Below are 16,798 nucleotides of genomic sequence, written 5' to 3'. Positions count from 1 at the left end.
GGTCCCTATTCCTTGCTTCACCAGGTGAATCTTCCATCGTCCTTTTTAACAAAGTCCCCTTCACTCAACACTTTTGAGTATAATTGAATGCACTTCCCATTGCAAGGTATCCTCTGGTGATACCATGCTCTTTAACACTTCACAATCCTTGTTTCCTCAAACATGTATTCTGTCCTCCCAAGCATGCTGCTTGGTGATTACCCCAAAGGCTGTCCTTATCTTTTGCCTGGCATAGCCGCACCTGTTGTGGGTTTTCTTCCCCCACAAAACTTTCAGACTGACTGATTCAGAGTCTGTAGGTCTGTACAGTTGTACGGCCAGCTGCTTCTTCCTTTGTGTCCAAGTTTAAAGCTTGCACCTGACTTTCAATAGATTTTGACCTGGGCCTCTATCCCCATGACAACCAGGTCACGTGGGTTTATTGCCAGGCAGAGTTCAGTACAATTTCACACCACCCCCCATTCCAGGGCATTCCATTTTACCTTAAATTCAAAGAGGCAGATTAAAACATAACTGTCCTATAAAGTCCAGCGGACATAACAATATAGTGAGAAAAAAAGGGTGATAAGTCCTACATGAATGTAGTTGAAATAGCTGAAGGTGAAGCTAAGAGGTTTGCACTCATAACATATGTTCTAATGAATACAGTTTTCTTGGGCTGAATTTTCACTTTGGGGTGCAGAAACAGGCGCTGGGAATATTTCAAGACCCAAATCCGCCCCGGTGGGAGGTTGGAGTCACCCCTTTTGGGATTTTGACTGGGATGCCCCCTTAACTGGCATGTAGACTGGTTCCCTGTCCAATCAAGGGCAGTGTGCAGGCTCTCAAAGCTGCAGGGCTAATCGCCTCAAATTCTATTGAAGCTTCAAGCAGTGAAATCTCAGAGGTTAAAATAGGGATATAAAAATTGACTGAAGGGTACTTATTAGGGCATTGAACTAGAAGGCTTTAGTTGCTAGTGTTAATATAGTAACAAATTCAGAAGTTCAAACGATAGCAAACTGAGGACAGAAGAGCCCGTGAATGGCCTTCCGGTTTCGTTAAAAAGGTGAGTAACTGAGAGGGCACTTCAATATAGAGGTGCCTGCTCAGCAACTTCTTAAAAAAATTAATACCATGGAAAAAACAGTCAGGCCACCACTGGCGTGTTGAGAGGTTGGGCCGGGGGAAGCAGAGAATCCTCCAAGGAGCAACCTTTGGCTTTACCAACACCCAGGTAGGCAAGGGGAGCAAGTAGGCCTGCCTGGAGCACTGACACCCCAGGCTGCCACTCGGTGGTCGCCTCCAGGGAGTTGAACTGCCCTCGCTATATCAGGAGGCTGACTGGAAAATAACAGTTAACCCCCATCACCTATTGTTAACAAGGCTCTTCAAAGAGCTTAATTGGCTGTCCGCCTCGTGAGGGTGGGCAGCCTTGCCAAACCCTAAACCCAGAACCCCCAAAACCGACAGTGCCGGGAAACTGGCAAGCTAGCCGGTTTTGGTATTTTTGGGACCCATCTGCCTCTGTTGCCAACCTTTGGGGGCATTGGGGGGGGTGAAAATCTTGCCTCGAAGCTCAACCACCTTTCTGATGATTCATTTAAGCTATTGATCAACTTTGTAACATCTCTGTAAGGTACTCTCTTCAGATGTTTCTTCTGAAGAGTTTGAACTTATAAACTCAGATAATTAAATAAGATTGGATCAAAATATCATATTATGTGACCATGAAACCATGGGTTTTCAGAAAAAACCCATTTGGTTCATAAATATTCTTTAGGGAAGAAAATTTGCCACCCTTACACAGTCTAGCCCATATGACTCCAGACAGAGAGAAATGTAGCTGACTCTTAGCTGACTGCCCTCCGCAATGACCTAGCAAGCCACTCGGTTGTATCAAACTGCTATGGAAAAACAGAAGAACAAAACTGGACAGATCACCTGACATGACAAAGGAAAATGAAGACCAGCGGACACTGCAAAATACTCCTCACTAACATCTGGGCACTTGTGCCAAGATTGGGAGAGCTACTCAAGCAATGGCCTGACACAGTCATACTTTTCAGTCAATGTTCTAGGCTGCTCCGTCACCATCCCAGGGTGTGTCCCACCAGCAGAGCAGACCCACCAGAGGTGGCAGAACAGAAGTATACAGTCGGAACAGAGCAAAAAGCAATGCAGCTGTCCAGCAACTGAAAAGGTACTGTGATGGCTTTGTTCTATGAGAAGTAACTGGCGACGCAAAAAATGTTAAAGGGACATCACACTAAAAAAATGACTGTGCTTAACAACTACGTTTTTAAGGGAAAATTGTCTGGGAGTCCTCAACATCAACTCCTGACCCCAAAAGTCTCTTGGCATCAAATCAAACATCAACAAGGAAACCTCCTGATCACTACCTACTGCACTCACTCAGCTCCTTCATGTTGAACACCACTTAGAAGAAGCACTGAGGGTAGCAAGAATGTACTTTGGATGGGAACTTCAATCTCCATCACCAGAGAATCATAGAATGCTTACAACACGTAAGTAGGCGTTTGGCCTGTTATGTTCGTACTGGCTCTCTGCAAAATCAAATCAGCTAGTCCTACTCCTTTGACTGCTCCGTGTAGCCTTGCAAACCTCTCTCTTCAGGTTATTTTAAACTTGTTAATAGGATAATCCATCTCAGCCTCCTCTTGAGGTCCCCAGGCTTCAGTCAATTCAATTCGTTCAAGAAACTATAGAATGCATTGGCCACAGTAAAAGGCTATAGGCCTGACAACATTCAAGCTGCAGTGCTGAAGATTTGTGTTCCAGAACTAGCCATGCTCTAGTCAAGTTGTTCTGGCATAGATACAACATTGGCATCTACCTGACAAAGTGGAAAGTTGCCCAGGTAGGTCCTGTCCACCAAAAGCAAGGCAAATCCAGTCCAGTTAATTACCGACATACTAAACTACTTTCACTTATCAAAGCAATGAAAGGTCAGTGCTATCAAGTAGCACGTACTCAGCAATAACCTGCTTGTCGATGCTCAGCACCACTCCACTACAGGCCTCATTATAGTCTTGGTCCAAACATGGACAAAATAACTGAATTCCAGAGGTGTGGTGAGAATGTGACTGCTCATGACATCAAAGAGCTGTGCAAAATTGAAGCCAAGGATATCAGGGGAAACTCTCCACTGGCTGGAGTTATACCTAGCACAAAGGAAGATGTTTGTGCTTGTTGTAGGCCCAACCATCTCAGCTCCAAGACAACGGTGGAGTTGCTCAGGGAAGTATCGAGACTCAACCATCTTCAGCTGCTTCATCAATGACTTTCCCTCTAAGTTCAGAAGAAGGAATATTTACTGATGATTGCACAGTGTTCCATTCCATTCACAATTCAGATAACGAAGCAGTCTGTGCCCATATGCAGCAAGACTCGAACAACATTCAGGGTTAGGATAGAAATGGCAAGTAACATCTGTACCTCACAAGTGCCAAACAATGGCCATCTCCAACAACTACATTATCACCACAATCTCCTACCATCAACATCACATTGGTCACCACTGACTAGAAAGTTAACTGGACCAGCCACAATACGGAAACAGAACAGAGGCTGGATATTCTGCAGGGAGTAATTCACCTCCCAATTCCCCAAAGCCTCTCCACCAGCTACTAGGCAGAAGTCAGGAGTGTGATGAAATACTGCCCACTTGCCTGGATGAATGCAGTTCCAACAACACTCAAAAAGATTGACATCATCCAGGACAAAGTGACCCACTTGATTGGCACCAGATCCAGCATCTTAAATATTCATACCATCCACCAATGGTGCAATATGGCTGCCATGTATACAATCTACAAGATGCGCTACAGTAATCTGACCTTCCAAAACTAGGACCTCTAACATGTAGAAACGGGCAGCCAGCACATAGGAATATCATCACTTGCATGTCCCTCCAAGTCGCACAGCAACATGGCTTGGAAAGTACCATTCCTCTATTGTCACTGGGTCAAAATTCTGGAACCTCAGGCCTAACAGCACTCTGTGTATACCTATGCCACACAGACTCCAGCTGTCCAAGAACGCAGTTCACCAACTGCTTTTCAAGGGCAATCAGGGAACTGCAATAAATACTTTCCTTGTCCTAGATACCCACAGTCCCATAAATGAATAAAAGAAGTAATTCAAGGTAGAGTGATAATAATAGCAATCAGCTTTGTTGCCAACCTCCATTTTCTCAAGGTCTTTTAAGTGTCAGCTTGGCCCAATGGCAGCACTTTTGTCTCCAAGTCCAAAGGTCGTGGGCTCAAGTTTGACACCAGGACATGTATATATTGAGCATATACTGTACTGTGTGCAGTACTGAAGAATCGTTGCATTGTTGTAGATCCTGTCTTTATTACAAGACATCAATCCAATGCCACACCTGTTTGTTCAGGTAGGTACAAAAGATCTCATGGCATAATTCAGAGACCACCCTGTGTCCCTACAAACATTTAACCCTCAAATCAACAGTTCCAAACATAAATTATCTGTCAAAACAGGTGCTACACTTCAAAAACGATTAATTGGTTGAGAAATGCTGTTGAATGCCACAAGAACATGAAAGGCACAATATTTCTAATTTTTTCTAAGCTATTTCTTAACCTCACAGTGACCAGAATGTATGCAATACTGCAGATGCAACCTACCATACAGCTTCCGCACAACTTCCAGAAAATTGAACTAAGCATTCTAGTAGCATGGTTTACTCATGCCTCAGTGTTCAGCACTGATTCAATTATGTCCGTTGTAAACACAAAATGTTGTCATCCCTTTTCTTGTTGGACACTTCTAGCTAAAGAACTTCATACCATTTTTCTTGCAGGATTGGCTGAACTACTTTATCCTCCCAGGGAGCTTTTCCACTATTGATTGAGCCCTAAGGGACATAGTTGCCAGTGTAGGCTTTATAATAAGTGCTAAGAAAACCAAGATGAAGGAATTTCTCATTCATCCTAATTTATCTGTCACATATGTATTGGTCTATGATAGCATTTATAGGAGTGGTTAACATACAGACTTGAGGGTCAAATCCCATCTTTACATTGAGGACAGCCTGTGTCATGTGACACCACCACTGTGCTGAATGCGATAGATTAAGGAAAGGTCTTGTAGCTAACAATTGGGCCTCCATGAGGAGATCACCTGTAGCAGAATTGTACCCCTGCAACATCAGGACCTGGCCTACCACTCAATCCTCAATCAAGCTAGATGACTAACTCTAGTTCAGCAATTGCTCAGTTGATAGCACTCTCGCCAGTCAGTCACAAGGTTCCGGATTCATGTCCCACTTGGGTACGAAAATCAAAGCCGACACTCCAATGTAATACTGCAGGATCACTTCGCTGCTGGAGGTGCGGTCTTTCAGATGAGATGTTAAACTGAGGCCCCCATTTGACTTCTTGGGTAGATGTAAAAGATTTTGAAGAGCAGGGGTGTCCTGGCAAATGATTAATAAACATCACAAAAGTGCAGATTATCACATTGCTATTTCTGTGAATTCACTATGTGCACACTAGCTGCTCCATTTTGAAATGTAGTAACTGTAGGAAAAGTGCTTCATTGGCTGTAAAGCACTTTGAGATATCCAGTGGTCATGGAAAACATCACATAAATGCAAGGGTTTCTTTTCAATAAAGAGTGTAGAAGAGCTTCTGGGAGCAGCACGAGGTGTACCTAAAAATGCAATACTAATCTAGTGAAACTACAATACAGAAGTACACGCATATTAAACAACTAAAGAGAGCTAAGCGCTCCCACAACAGACCAGGTCAAATCTCTTCAATCCTACCACTTTCAGTTGTGTATGGTGGTGGACAAGTAAGCAGCTAACAGGAAGGTGAGGCTCTATGAACATTCCCATCCTCAATAATGGCATGTGAGTACAGAAGACAAGGCTGAAACTTTTGCAAATACCTTCAGTCAGAAGTGCCAAAACAGATGAAGCTCTTCAGCTTACTTCAGATGTCCTCCTTATCTGAGATTCAAGTCTTCAGCCAAATCAATTCACTCCATATGAATTCAAGAACAGGCTGAATGCACTGGGCACAGCAAAAGCTATGGGCCTCAACAACACCCCAGCTATAGCGCTGATGACCTGTGCGCCAGAATCAGCCACACTTCTGGCCAAGTGATCCAGCACAGCTACAACACCTGTATCAACCTGACAATGTGAAAAATTGCTCAGGTATATCCTGTCCACTAAAAACGAAACAAATCCAGCCTGGCCAATTACCACCCATGAGCTCATTCCCAATCCGCAGCACAATAATGGAAGGAGTTATCAACAGTACTATCAAGCAGTACTTATCCACCAATAACCTGCTCTGATACTTAGTTTTGGATTTTGCCAGAATCAATTGTTTTCAGACCCTATTGCAGCCACATTACAAACATGAACACAAAAGCTCAATTCAAGGTAAGGAGATAATGACAGTAGAATACTGCCTTGAAGTCTAGGGCTAAGTTATAGCACCAAGGAGGCCTAGTAAAATGGAAGCATTTGGGGATCAGGGGACAATGCTTTAGTGACTAGAGTCATGCTTGGGCGAAAAGGATGATGGCTGTTCAAGAAACCAAATTACTTATTTTTAAGACATGGTTTCAGGAGTTCTTTGTGACAGCATCCTAAGCCTAATTACTCCAGCTACTTCATCAGTGACCTTGTCTCCATCACAAGGTTCGTTGATGACAGCAACATGTTCACCTCCATTCGCAATTCCTTAGACAATGAAACTGACCATGCCTACGTGCAGAAAGATTAGGACAATTTACCAGGTACAGGATTAAGTGTCAAGTAATATTTATACCACATACTGTCAGGCAATGAGAGAATTATCTGTGCTGAGTCCTTCACCATCGATAACAGCTTGCACTTAAAAAGCACTTTTAACATAGCTGTCTTGTGAGGCACAGGAATATTTTACTATCAAAATTTGACACTGAGCTACATAAGGAGATATTAGGACAGAGGGCCCAAAGCTTAGTCAAAATGGTAGGTTTAAGAAGCATTAAAAAGAGAGGTAGAAGTGCAGATACTTAGGGGAGGAGTTCCAGAGCTTAAGGCTTAAGCAGCTGAAAGCACGGCTGCCAAAAATGGAGTAATCAAAAATCAATATCCTGGGGACCAACATTGACCAGAAACTCAATTGAACCTGCCACATAAGTGCTTTAGTTTCTGCATCGAGTAGCTCCTCCAAGCCTCTTGACATGACACAAGTCAAGAGCACAATGGAATATTTTCCACTTGCCTGGATGGATGCAGCTGCAACAATAGTCAAGATGCTTGACTTGATCCAGAACAAAGTGAGCTATTTGCTCAGCAAATCACACACCAGCACATTTACTCCCTCCACCAATGACATATTATGGCTGAAATGAGTACTATCTACAGAATGCACACGAGTAACTTGCCAAGGCTGCTTTGGCAGCACTTTCCAAAACTATGACCTCCACCACCTAGAAGCACAAGGGCAGCAGGTGCATAGCAACAACATTACCTTCAAGTTCCTATTCAAGGTGCATACGGTCCTTACTTGGACATACATATCTGTGTTATCACCAGGTTAACATATTTTGGAAGCACCTTCACCACTTGGACAGAGACATCCACATCCAGAAAATGAATTAAACACAGGTTAAAACTAGCAAAAATATTGAGACTGTTTAAAGTTATATCCATGAGAGGATAATAGATTATGAGCTTCAATTACTTTTTCTCAACTGGTTTTAAAGGATAATATAACTTAGATGCAACTAGAACCAATGTCCTTGGCCCATATGCTGAAAGATCAGGACACCCATAGCAATAAAAATGATCCTATAGAGGTAATCATAACTTTGCAGGTACTTAAGTCACATGGCAATTCATTTTTTTTTTTACAGGCCTCTCAATGCTGTCTAGTGCAGTCAATATTCTGTATTTTATGCTGTTTTCCAAGACAGGGTGCAAATTATTGCTGCTAACCTACTGCTCAATCAAAAAACACAACAATACAAAATAGCCATCGTGAACAACAAAAAATAACTCTCAAAATATTTTACCTCACAACTCTGGTTCTCATTGTGGGATTTTTCGGCCATTTCTGTTGGACAGATTTTTGTAAACATCCATAAATATATCTCAAAGCCCTGTGGAAATACAATACATTGGAATAACATATCAAGAGTTTACTAAAAGGACTGCATGGAGTTCAAGAGCCCTTCTTTAAAAATCTAAGTATACAATTTTACATCTCTGAAGATTGGTGATTTATCACATTGCTGCACAGAAGACTGCTATTTCTTTTGGATGCTGAAGTTGACAATCATAATTTAAGTGCTTTTACTATAAACAGAATAAACTCCATCAAGCTACTAGATAGAAAACCTCTCTCACTCAGGGGAGTTACATAAGTTCCTGTCTGCAATCCTTCTTATTCAATCCTCACCAAATATACTAGCGAGACACGATTCTTTTAAAAAAGACATACTGCAGGAGTCATTCTAGGTAATCACAGAAAACCACAAGAAAAAATATGCCTCTTTCTTTGCCTTTCCTGGGTGGAGCCTTCAGTTAGAAAAGCAAAATAGTGCAGGTGCTTGGAAATCTGAAATAAAGACAGAAGATGCTAGAAATGCTGGACCTGCAAAGTATTTCCAGTTTTACTGGAGTCTTCTGTTGTTTTGTTTTACCCTGGAGCAGTGAATGAAAAGGATGATATGGGGAAATCACAGATTACATTCTCATATCCTTTACATACACCAAAAGCATAACTTAGTTAGGGAATTCTGAAAGGTTAATCCTGAAACATTAGCTTGGTGGTTTGGTGCAACGATGCTGTATAACTTGCGCACTTTCAGAATTTTCTGTTTTTCAACATATGTGGGGTGATACTTTCAAGGTAGCCTGGCTACCTTATCACGTGCCTCCCCTACATCTATTGCAGAGCCAACATAGTCAGTCTGCAGTGTTATATATGTGGTTTGGTGGATTTATCTATAGGCTTCTGTCCCATAAACTCCACAACTGAGGAGCTTTCCTTCCACCGTGAGATACTCAACATCTACCATTGAATTGTAATAGGTCAGATAGGTCAATCATGGGCACCTACTGACAAATTAAATAACGGCCTGGCAATTAAAGTGTTGGCAAATTTCCAATTAATAGATAAGTCTGACCAAATTTCTCTCACCGGCATTCAATTTTCTGTTAATTACACCAGGAGGTCTATGCCAAAACAATTTGCCATTAAAAAGCATATGGAGGGGGGGGAGGGGGAAGGGGGGGGAATGGGGGGAGTGGGGGGAAGCGGGAGAGGGGAGGGGAGGAGAGAGGGGAGGAAGGAGGGGGAGGAGGGAGGGAGGGAGTTACTAGCACTGAGTTGTTGTCTTGGAAATAAACCAGCTTTAACCAAGAGACCAGCCTGAATTAATTCTTCCATCACAACCTCTTATTGTGAGTAACACAAGTAACTTTCCAGAAATGCTAGGGAACCAAGGGTCTAGGGAGAAGGAGGAATTGAAGGAAATTAGTATTACTAAAGTAGTGCTGGAGAACTTAATGGGACTGAAAGCTGATAAATCCCCAGGGCTTGATAATCTACATCCAAGGTGGCCATGGAAATAGTGGATGTATTGGTTGTCATCTTCCAAAATTCTGTAGATTCTGGAACAGTCCTGGCAGAATGGAAGGTGGCAAATGTAACCCCATTATTTTAAAAAAAGGAGGGAGGGAGAAAGGAAGCAGAGAGGGAGGTTTAGCGCAAGGAGTTAGAGTCTCAGAATATGGGGTAGTCCATTTAGGATATGGGGTAGGCCATTTAGGACTGAGATGAGGAGAAACTTCTTCACTCAGAGGGTGGTGAACCTGTGGAATTCTCTACCACAGAAGGCTGTGGAGACCAAGTCACTGAATATGTTTAAGAACGAAATAGATAAATTTCTGGACTCTACAGGTGTCAAGGGGTATGGGGAGAGCATGGGAGTATGGCGTTGAGATAGAGGAACAGCCATGATCATACTGAATAGCTGAGCAGGCTCGAAGGGCTGAATGACCTACTCCGGCTCCTATTTTCTATGTTTATAATTTGCCAAATTGGAGCAGGGAAGATTTTAGAAAGTTGATGAGTGATTAGCTGAGGTGAGGTGGAAAAAGAGAAATGAACACCTAGGACTGTAGAACAAGTAGATATTTTTGAAAAGGAAATTGCAAAGTTGAAGGAGTTGTAAAGAAAAACTAATTCAAGTTTCAGAATACTATAGATAAGTGGAGAGGTTAGAAACAAACTAAGAAGAAAAATATCTGAAGGCATGGGAGTTAATCCAAAAAAAAAAGGATGCTGAGCCAAAGGAGATATTAACGGGGATGATCAAATGCTTGCCAGAGGTAGGCTCTAAAGGAAGAGAAAAGATTGGAATTTTGGAAGGGATTAAAATTTGAAAATTCCACAGCATGGCCTAACTGGCTGAAGCTATATGAAGCAAAGAGACAGGGGAATGCCAGATCAGAGCAAGCTACAGAAATAGTGAGGAGCGAGGCAATAAAGTTATTTAAGAAGGAAGATGATAGTTTTAAATTTGAGGTGTTGGGAGCTATGCAGGTGAGTAATGTCATAAGTGAGCTGGAAATAGCGTGGGATAAGCTAAGGCAGCCAGGATTTTTGATGTATTGAAGGAATTTATGGAAGGCGGATGTAAGAAATGGTAGTTTTAAGAGTCTTATAGAATTAGCAGACATAGAATTGTAACCTTCTAGCAGAAGGTTGTTTTTCTTTTTGTCTCTCCCTCTGCATTGTGTGGGGTGTCTGCACATGATTTTTTTAGCACTGTTTTGAGGATTCAGTTGCCCTTTTCAGCCCCTCAAGATTGCGGGTGGTATACAACATGCAGCTTATTAATTTTCATAAGGTGCTGAAGTTACTGTAAAAACTTCCCTGATGAAGTGTCATCTTGTCAATATGAACAACACCTTATGTAATGGTTAACATGATACCCATGTGCCTGAGAGCAATCTCACATATTACCAAGCTAGAATAGGCTGGCTGTTAAGGATACCTGCCAACCTACTCATACCACCTCTCACCCAACTCCTGAATCAGAAATGGCTAGAGTCAATGGTGAAAACATTCAAAAGACAAATGAGTTTTTGGACCTTCAAACTGGGAAAAGTCAGCAGCAAAATGACAAAGGTCCAGCCATTTGAGTATCAACTGGGAGAGATGGTTATGGTCCCAAACTATTTAAGGAAAGAACACGCTAAAGAATAGGATAAGTGAATAGGACCCTACCCAATAGTGGATAGAGCTAGTCCTGCCATGTATCTGGTCCAGGTTCCAGGTAAAAAGTGGAAAAAGAGATGAAAGGACTATAAAGTGTTAGAAGTGGTATGCTCACTGCAGAAAAAGGGTCTTAGAGATTTTTGGCATATGTTCGCTGCAACAAGAGTGTACATGACAAACTGTGATATCAAAGCCATGTGCATAATGGGGTATTTGCTAATCTTGAAAAACTGGCTGTGAGTAAAACAAGTGACCCTCACAGTTTGGCAGTAATGTAGCTAGCACAAGAACTGCTTCACCTTCTGGAGAGACTGATAGTCTGCTAGCAACGAACATCTGATGGGTCAGTTTCGACTACAATTATCATTTGGAAACAGTTCTGACCATAGGACCTGTCTGTAAGAGTAATCTCTGTCGCCATACCGATAATTAGCCAGTAAGAACTGATCACACACTGCTGGCTAACCACTGGCAACAGTTCAAGCATGAGAGGACCATGTCAGGTGAAGAGATATGAGGAAGGACTCTTTCGGAGCAAAGCAGCTAAGTAGAACTGCTGTCAAGAAGTCAGAACGAGAACTGCGGTAATGCAGCTGGAAGAACAACTACAATCAACAAGGAGGCAACATGACTAATCACGAAGGAGAGCTGCAGCCAAGGGAACTGATCATCGGAAGAGGAATGGCAAAGCGGGAGCTCGACTCATCTTCAGAAGAATATCTGCTCTGTGCTCAGAACTGGATATATAAAGGAGGTCAGACTCATCTTCAGAAAAATATTTAAGGGATCCTTACCGAACAGCTCCTGAAGTGTGTGCGCGCGCGTGTGTGTAAGAAAGTGAGTGTTGGTGTCAGCTGTGTTTTTTTTTTCTTTGAATTTGCTTGGAACATTTATAATAACTCTTAGTCAACAGTAGAATAGGATTTTTAATTGTGTGTCTGATATAACCAAGCTAATTTTTAATTTGGATATTTGAGTGTGCCCTCATTATTAATTTTTATGTCTGAACTGTAGAGTAACCTATCAAAAGGTAGAAGCCCAAATGGTACCATATTAATCAGTTAAACTGTGAAAGAATAAATACTTTACAATTTCTGCTGACAGGTTTAATAGTAAGAAACCACATTCAGACTCACACTAGGTCTGATAATAAACACCAATGCTACCCAGACAATTGAGCGCCGTCATCAAGAAACAGGGAATGACTCTACGGTACGTCAATGCAAACGCATCGGCTAGCCGGAGGATCAAGAGAGCCCATGGGGCATGAACTTGGGGGAAGGGTGTGGCATGATGGTCCATTGTGACTACAGAGAGGGAAAGACCCGACATTGACAAACTGCCTATGATATAGGTTCAAGAGAGGGAAGGATTAAAGGTAGGATGTCAATGTGCCAGGAATAGTATTAGGGTAACGACGACGTTCCAACAGTGGTGGGGAAAATGGAAAGACCCAGGGTTTGGTATCATGGACTTGATCAGGATCACCCCAAAAAGTATAGGTGCCACATAATTGGGGCAACACCAGGATACACTAAACTGGCCAAAAATAAACAGAAGGCATCCAGGGATAATGGGATGCTTCAATGCAGAGCCAGGTGGAAGGCAAGGAGTAATCCATCAAATTGAGATATGGACAAAGGAAAAGGGAAGCCAGGGAAGGAATAACACCAGAACAGAAGAGTGTCTGCAATTGGACAAAGGGCCAGCAAACGAATTAGTCGCCACCGCATTCACCAATGGTTTATATGACAAGTACGAAATAGTACCTGTCATACTGCACTTTGGGAACATTTCCCTCCCTCAAGGGTTATGCCCAAAATGGTTACAAGCACAAGGTTATCAGTTAGGGGTTTCCGAGCGAAGAGTCAGGCACAGGACAATTAGGAATAATGGGATTAGAAAGAAATGCCAGCCAAAGTAGATTAAGCAAAGAAGAGACAAAAAAAGAGTTAGGAGTGGATTAGGGGAGACGATGGCACAGTAGTAATATCACTGGACTAGTAATCTAGAGGACCAGATCAATGCTTTGGAGACATAGGTTCAAATCCCACCACAGTAGCTGGTGGAATTTGAATTCAATTAATTAATAAATCCGGAATTGAAAGCTAGCCTTAGTAACGGTGATTATGAAACTATCATCATAATATAAAAGCAAAAAACTGCGGATGCTGGAAATCCAAAACAAAAATAAAAATATCTGGAAAAACTCAGCAGGTCTGGCAGCATCTGCAGAGAGGGACACAGTTAACGTTTCGAGTCCGTATGACTCTTCAACAGAACTAAGTAAAAATAGAAAAGAGGTGAAATATAAGCTGGTTTAAGGGGGGGTGTGGGACAGGTAGAGCTGGATGGAGGGCCAGTGATAGGTGGAGATAGCCAAAAGATGTCATAGACAAAAGGACAAAGAGGTGTTGAAGGTGTGATATTATCTAAGGAATGTGCTAATTAAGGGTAGAAAGCAGGACAAGCAAGGTACAGATAGCCCTAGTGGGGGTGGGGTGGGGTGAAGGGAAGGGATCGACATAGGCTAGAAGGTAGAGATAAAACAATGGATGGAAATACATTTAAAAATAATGGGTAAAAAAATAGGCGGGAAAAGAAAAATCTATATAAATTATTGGAAAAAAAGGGGGGGGATCGGAAAGGGGGTGGGGATGGAGGAGAGAGTTCATGATCTAAAATTGTTGAACTCAATATTCAGTCCGGAAGGCTGTAAAATGCCTAGTTGGAAGATGAAACTATCATCGATTGTCGTAAAAATCCAACTAGATCACTAGAGCCCTTTAGGGAAGGAACTAAACAAGAGGGCTCAAGCTTGGGTAGAGGTAGTAATTAAAGGTGTAGAGTCAAGATAGACAGCAAAAGAGTAATATGAGAAATGAGGATCAGAGAATGGCAGGAAGGGACAGAGGAAAAAACCTAACAATACATCAACAGTCAAAGGTAACAAATACAAAACTGAAGGCTCTCTATCTGAATGCACGTAGCATTCATAACAAAGTAAATTAATTGATGGCTCAAACTGAAATAAGTAAATGTGCTCTGATAGCAATTACAGAGACGTGGCTGCATGATGACAATGATTAGGTCCTTAATATTGAAGGGTGCGTGATATTCAAGAATAGGAAGCTGGATAAAGGTGGAGGGGTAGCACTATTAATCAAAGAGGGCCTTGGTGCAATAGTTAGTGATGACCTTGGTTCAGGATGTAGAATTGTTTTGGGTGGAGATGAGGAATAGTAGGGGAAAAAATTCAATAGTGGGAGTGGTCTGCAGCCCCCCCTCCACCTCCCCAACAGTAGTCACAGTGTAGGACAAGTATTCAAGAGAAAAATATTGTGCGCTTGTGATAAAAGGACAGCAATAATCATGGGTGATTTTAATCTCCACAAACTGGAAAAATCAGATTGGCAGTAGTAGCCTGGATGAGGAGCTCTTAGAATGCTTTCGAGATAGCTGCTCTAAGAAGCATGTTCTGGAGCCAACCAGAGAGCAGGTTATTTTAGATCTGGTATTGTGTAATGTGGCAGGATTAATTAATAACCTCAGAGTAAAGGCACCCCTAGGTTGCAGCAACCACAACATGATTGAATTTTACATCCAGTTTGAAAGGGAGAAGAGTGGGCCTAAGATGAGTATCTTAAACTTAAACAAGGGCAATTATGTGGGGATGAAAGCTGAGCTAGCTGAAGTGAACTGGGAAACTAGGCTAGAGGATAGATCAATAGAAAAGCAGTGGCAGACATTTAAGGGGATATTTCAGAGTATTGAGAATAAGTACATTCCCACAATAAAGAAAAATTTTAAGGGGAGGACCCATCATCTGTGGTTAACTAGAGATGTTAAGGGAAGCATCAGACTTAAGGAAAAAGCATACAATTCTGCAAAGATGAGTGGCAGGACAGATGATTGGACAGAATATATAGAATGGCAGAGAATGACTAAAAGGTTAATCAGGAGAAAGAAATAAGAGGATGAGAGGAAGCTAGCCAGAAATGTAAAAATGGATGGAAGAGTTTCTACAGGCACTTAAAAAGGAGAAGAGTAAGTAAAGTGAGTGTTGGTCCTCGAGAGAGTGACAGTGTGGAGTTAATAGTAGATAATAAGGACATGGCGGAAGAAATGAACAAATATTTTGCTTCTGTGTTCACTAGAGGACACAAAAAGCATTCCAGTAATAGCTGCAAATCAGGAGGCGAACAGGAGAAAGGAACTTGGTGAAACTGAAATCACTAGGGAAATGGTATTGAGCAAATAGATTGAGCTGCAGGCTGGCAAGTCTCTGGGTCCTGATGGATTACATCCTAGGGTCTTTAAAGAGGTGGCTAATGAGGTAGTTGATGCGCTGGTGTTAATTTTCCAAAATTCGCTAGATCATGGAAAAGTTCCATTAGATTGGAAAGTAGCAAATATAACCCTTCTATTCAAGAAGAGGGAGGCAGAAAACAGGAAACTATAGGCCAATTAGCTTCACATCTGTTGTGGGGAAGTTATTAGAATCGATCATTAAGGAGGTTAAAGCTGGGCACTCAAGAGCTCAAGGCAATAGGGAAAAATCAGCATGGCTTTGTGAATGGAAATCATGTTTAACAATTTATTGGAGTTTTTTGAAGGAGTAGTGCAGTGGATAAGGGGCAGCCTGTAGATGTATTGTACTTGGATTTCCAGAAGGCATTTGATAAGGTGCCACATCAAAGATTATTATGGAATTTAAAAGTGCATGGTATTGGAGGTAACATATTAGCATGGAAAGAAGACTGGCTGGCTTTTTCTGATTGGCAGGGTGTGACAAGTGGAGTCCCACAGGGGTCTATACCAGGGCCTCAACTTTTTACAATTTACATCAATGACTTAGATGAGGAAAGTGAAGACATGGTAGCTAAATTTGCAGATGGCACAAAGATAGGTAGGAAAGTATGTTGTGAGGAGGACATGAGGTTGCAGATGGACAGATAGGTTGAGTGAGTGGGCAAAGATCTGGCAAATGGAGTTTAATGTGGGAAAACGTGAAGTTGTTCATTTTGGCAGGAGCAACAAAAAAGTGGAGTACTAAAATGGAGAACGGCTGCATAATTCTGAGGTGCAGAGGGATCTAGTTGTTCTGGTACATGAGTCACAAAGTTAGTATGCAAGTACAGCAAGTAATTAAGAAGGCTAATGGAATTTTATCCTTTATTATGAGAGGGATTGAACAAAGAAGTAAGGATGTTATACTTCAGTTATACAGGACATTGGTGAGACTATCTCGAATACTGTGTGCAGTTTTGGTGTCCTTATTTAAGGAAGGATGTAAATGCATTGGAAGTAGTTCAAAGGAGGTTTACTAGATTGATACCTGGAATGAGTGGGTTGTCTTAAGAGGGGAGGTTGGACAGGCTGGGCTTGTTTCCACTGGAGTTTAGAAGAGTGGGGGGTGATTTGATTGAAGCATACAAGATCCTGAACAGCCCTGACAAAGGTGGATGGCGAAAAGATGTTTCCACTTGTGAGTGAGTCCAGAACTATGGGGCACTGTTTTAAAATTCAGGATCACCCTT

At 42.0% G+C, this 16,798-nt stretch overlaps 1 protein-coding gene across 1 annotated transcript in view; it reads right to left on the bottom strand.

The window, feature by feature from the left end:
* LOC144694404 (ras GTPase-activating protein 1-like) overlaps positions 1 to 16,798 on the bottom strand; it is a 219,550-nt gene that overhangs the window by 19,338 nt on the left and 183,414 nt on the right. The window contains exon 20 of the mRNA XM_078564770.1: positions 8,044 to 8,130. Within this exon, the coding sequence (XP_078420896.1) occupies positions 8,044 to 8,130 (87 nt within the window). The remainder of the gene's footprint in view (positions 1 to 8,043; positions 8,131 to 16,798) is intronic.

This window comes from Cetorhinus maximus, chromosome 2, assembly GCF_964194155.1.
Source record: "Cetorhinus maximus chromosome 2, sCetMax3.hap1.1, whole genome shotgun sequence".
NCBI lineage: Eukaryota > Metazoa > Chordata > Chondrichthyes > Lamniformes > Cetorhinidae > Cetorhinus > Cetorhinus maximus.
The sequence above is the reverse complement of the archived record's forward strand: the minus strand, read 5'-3'. Positions and strand labels throughout refer to the sequence as shown.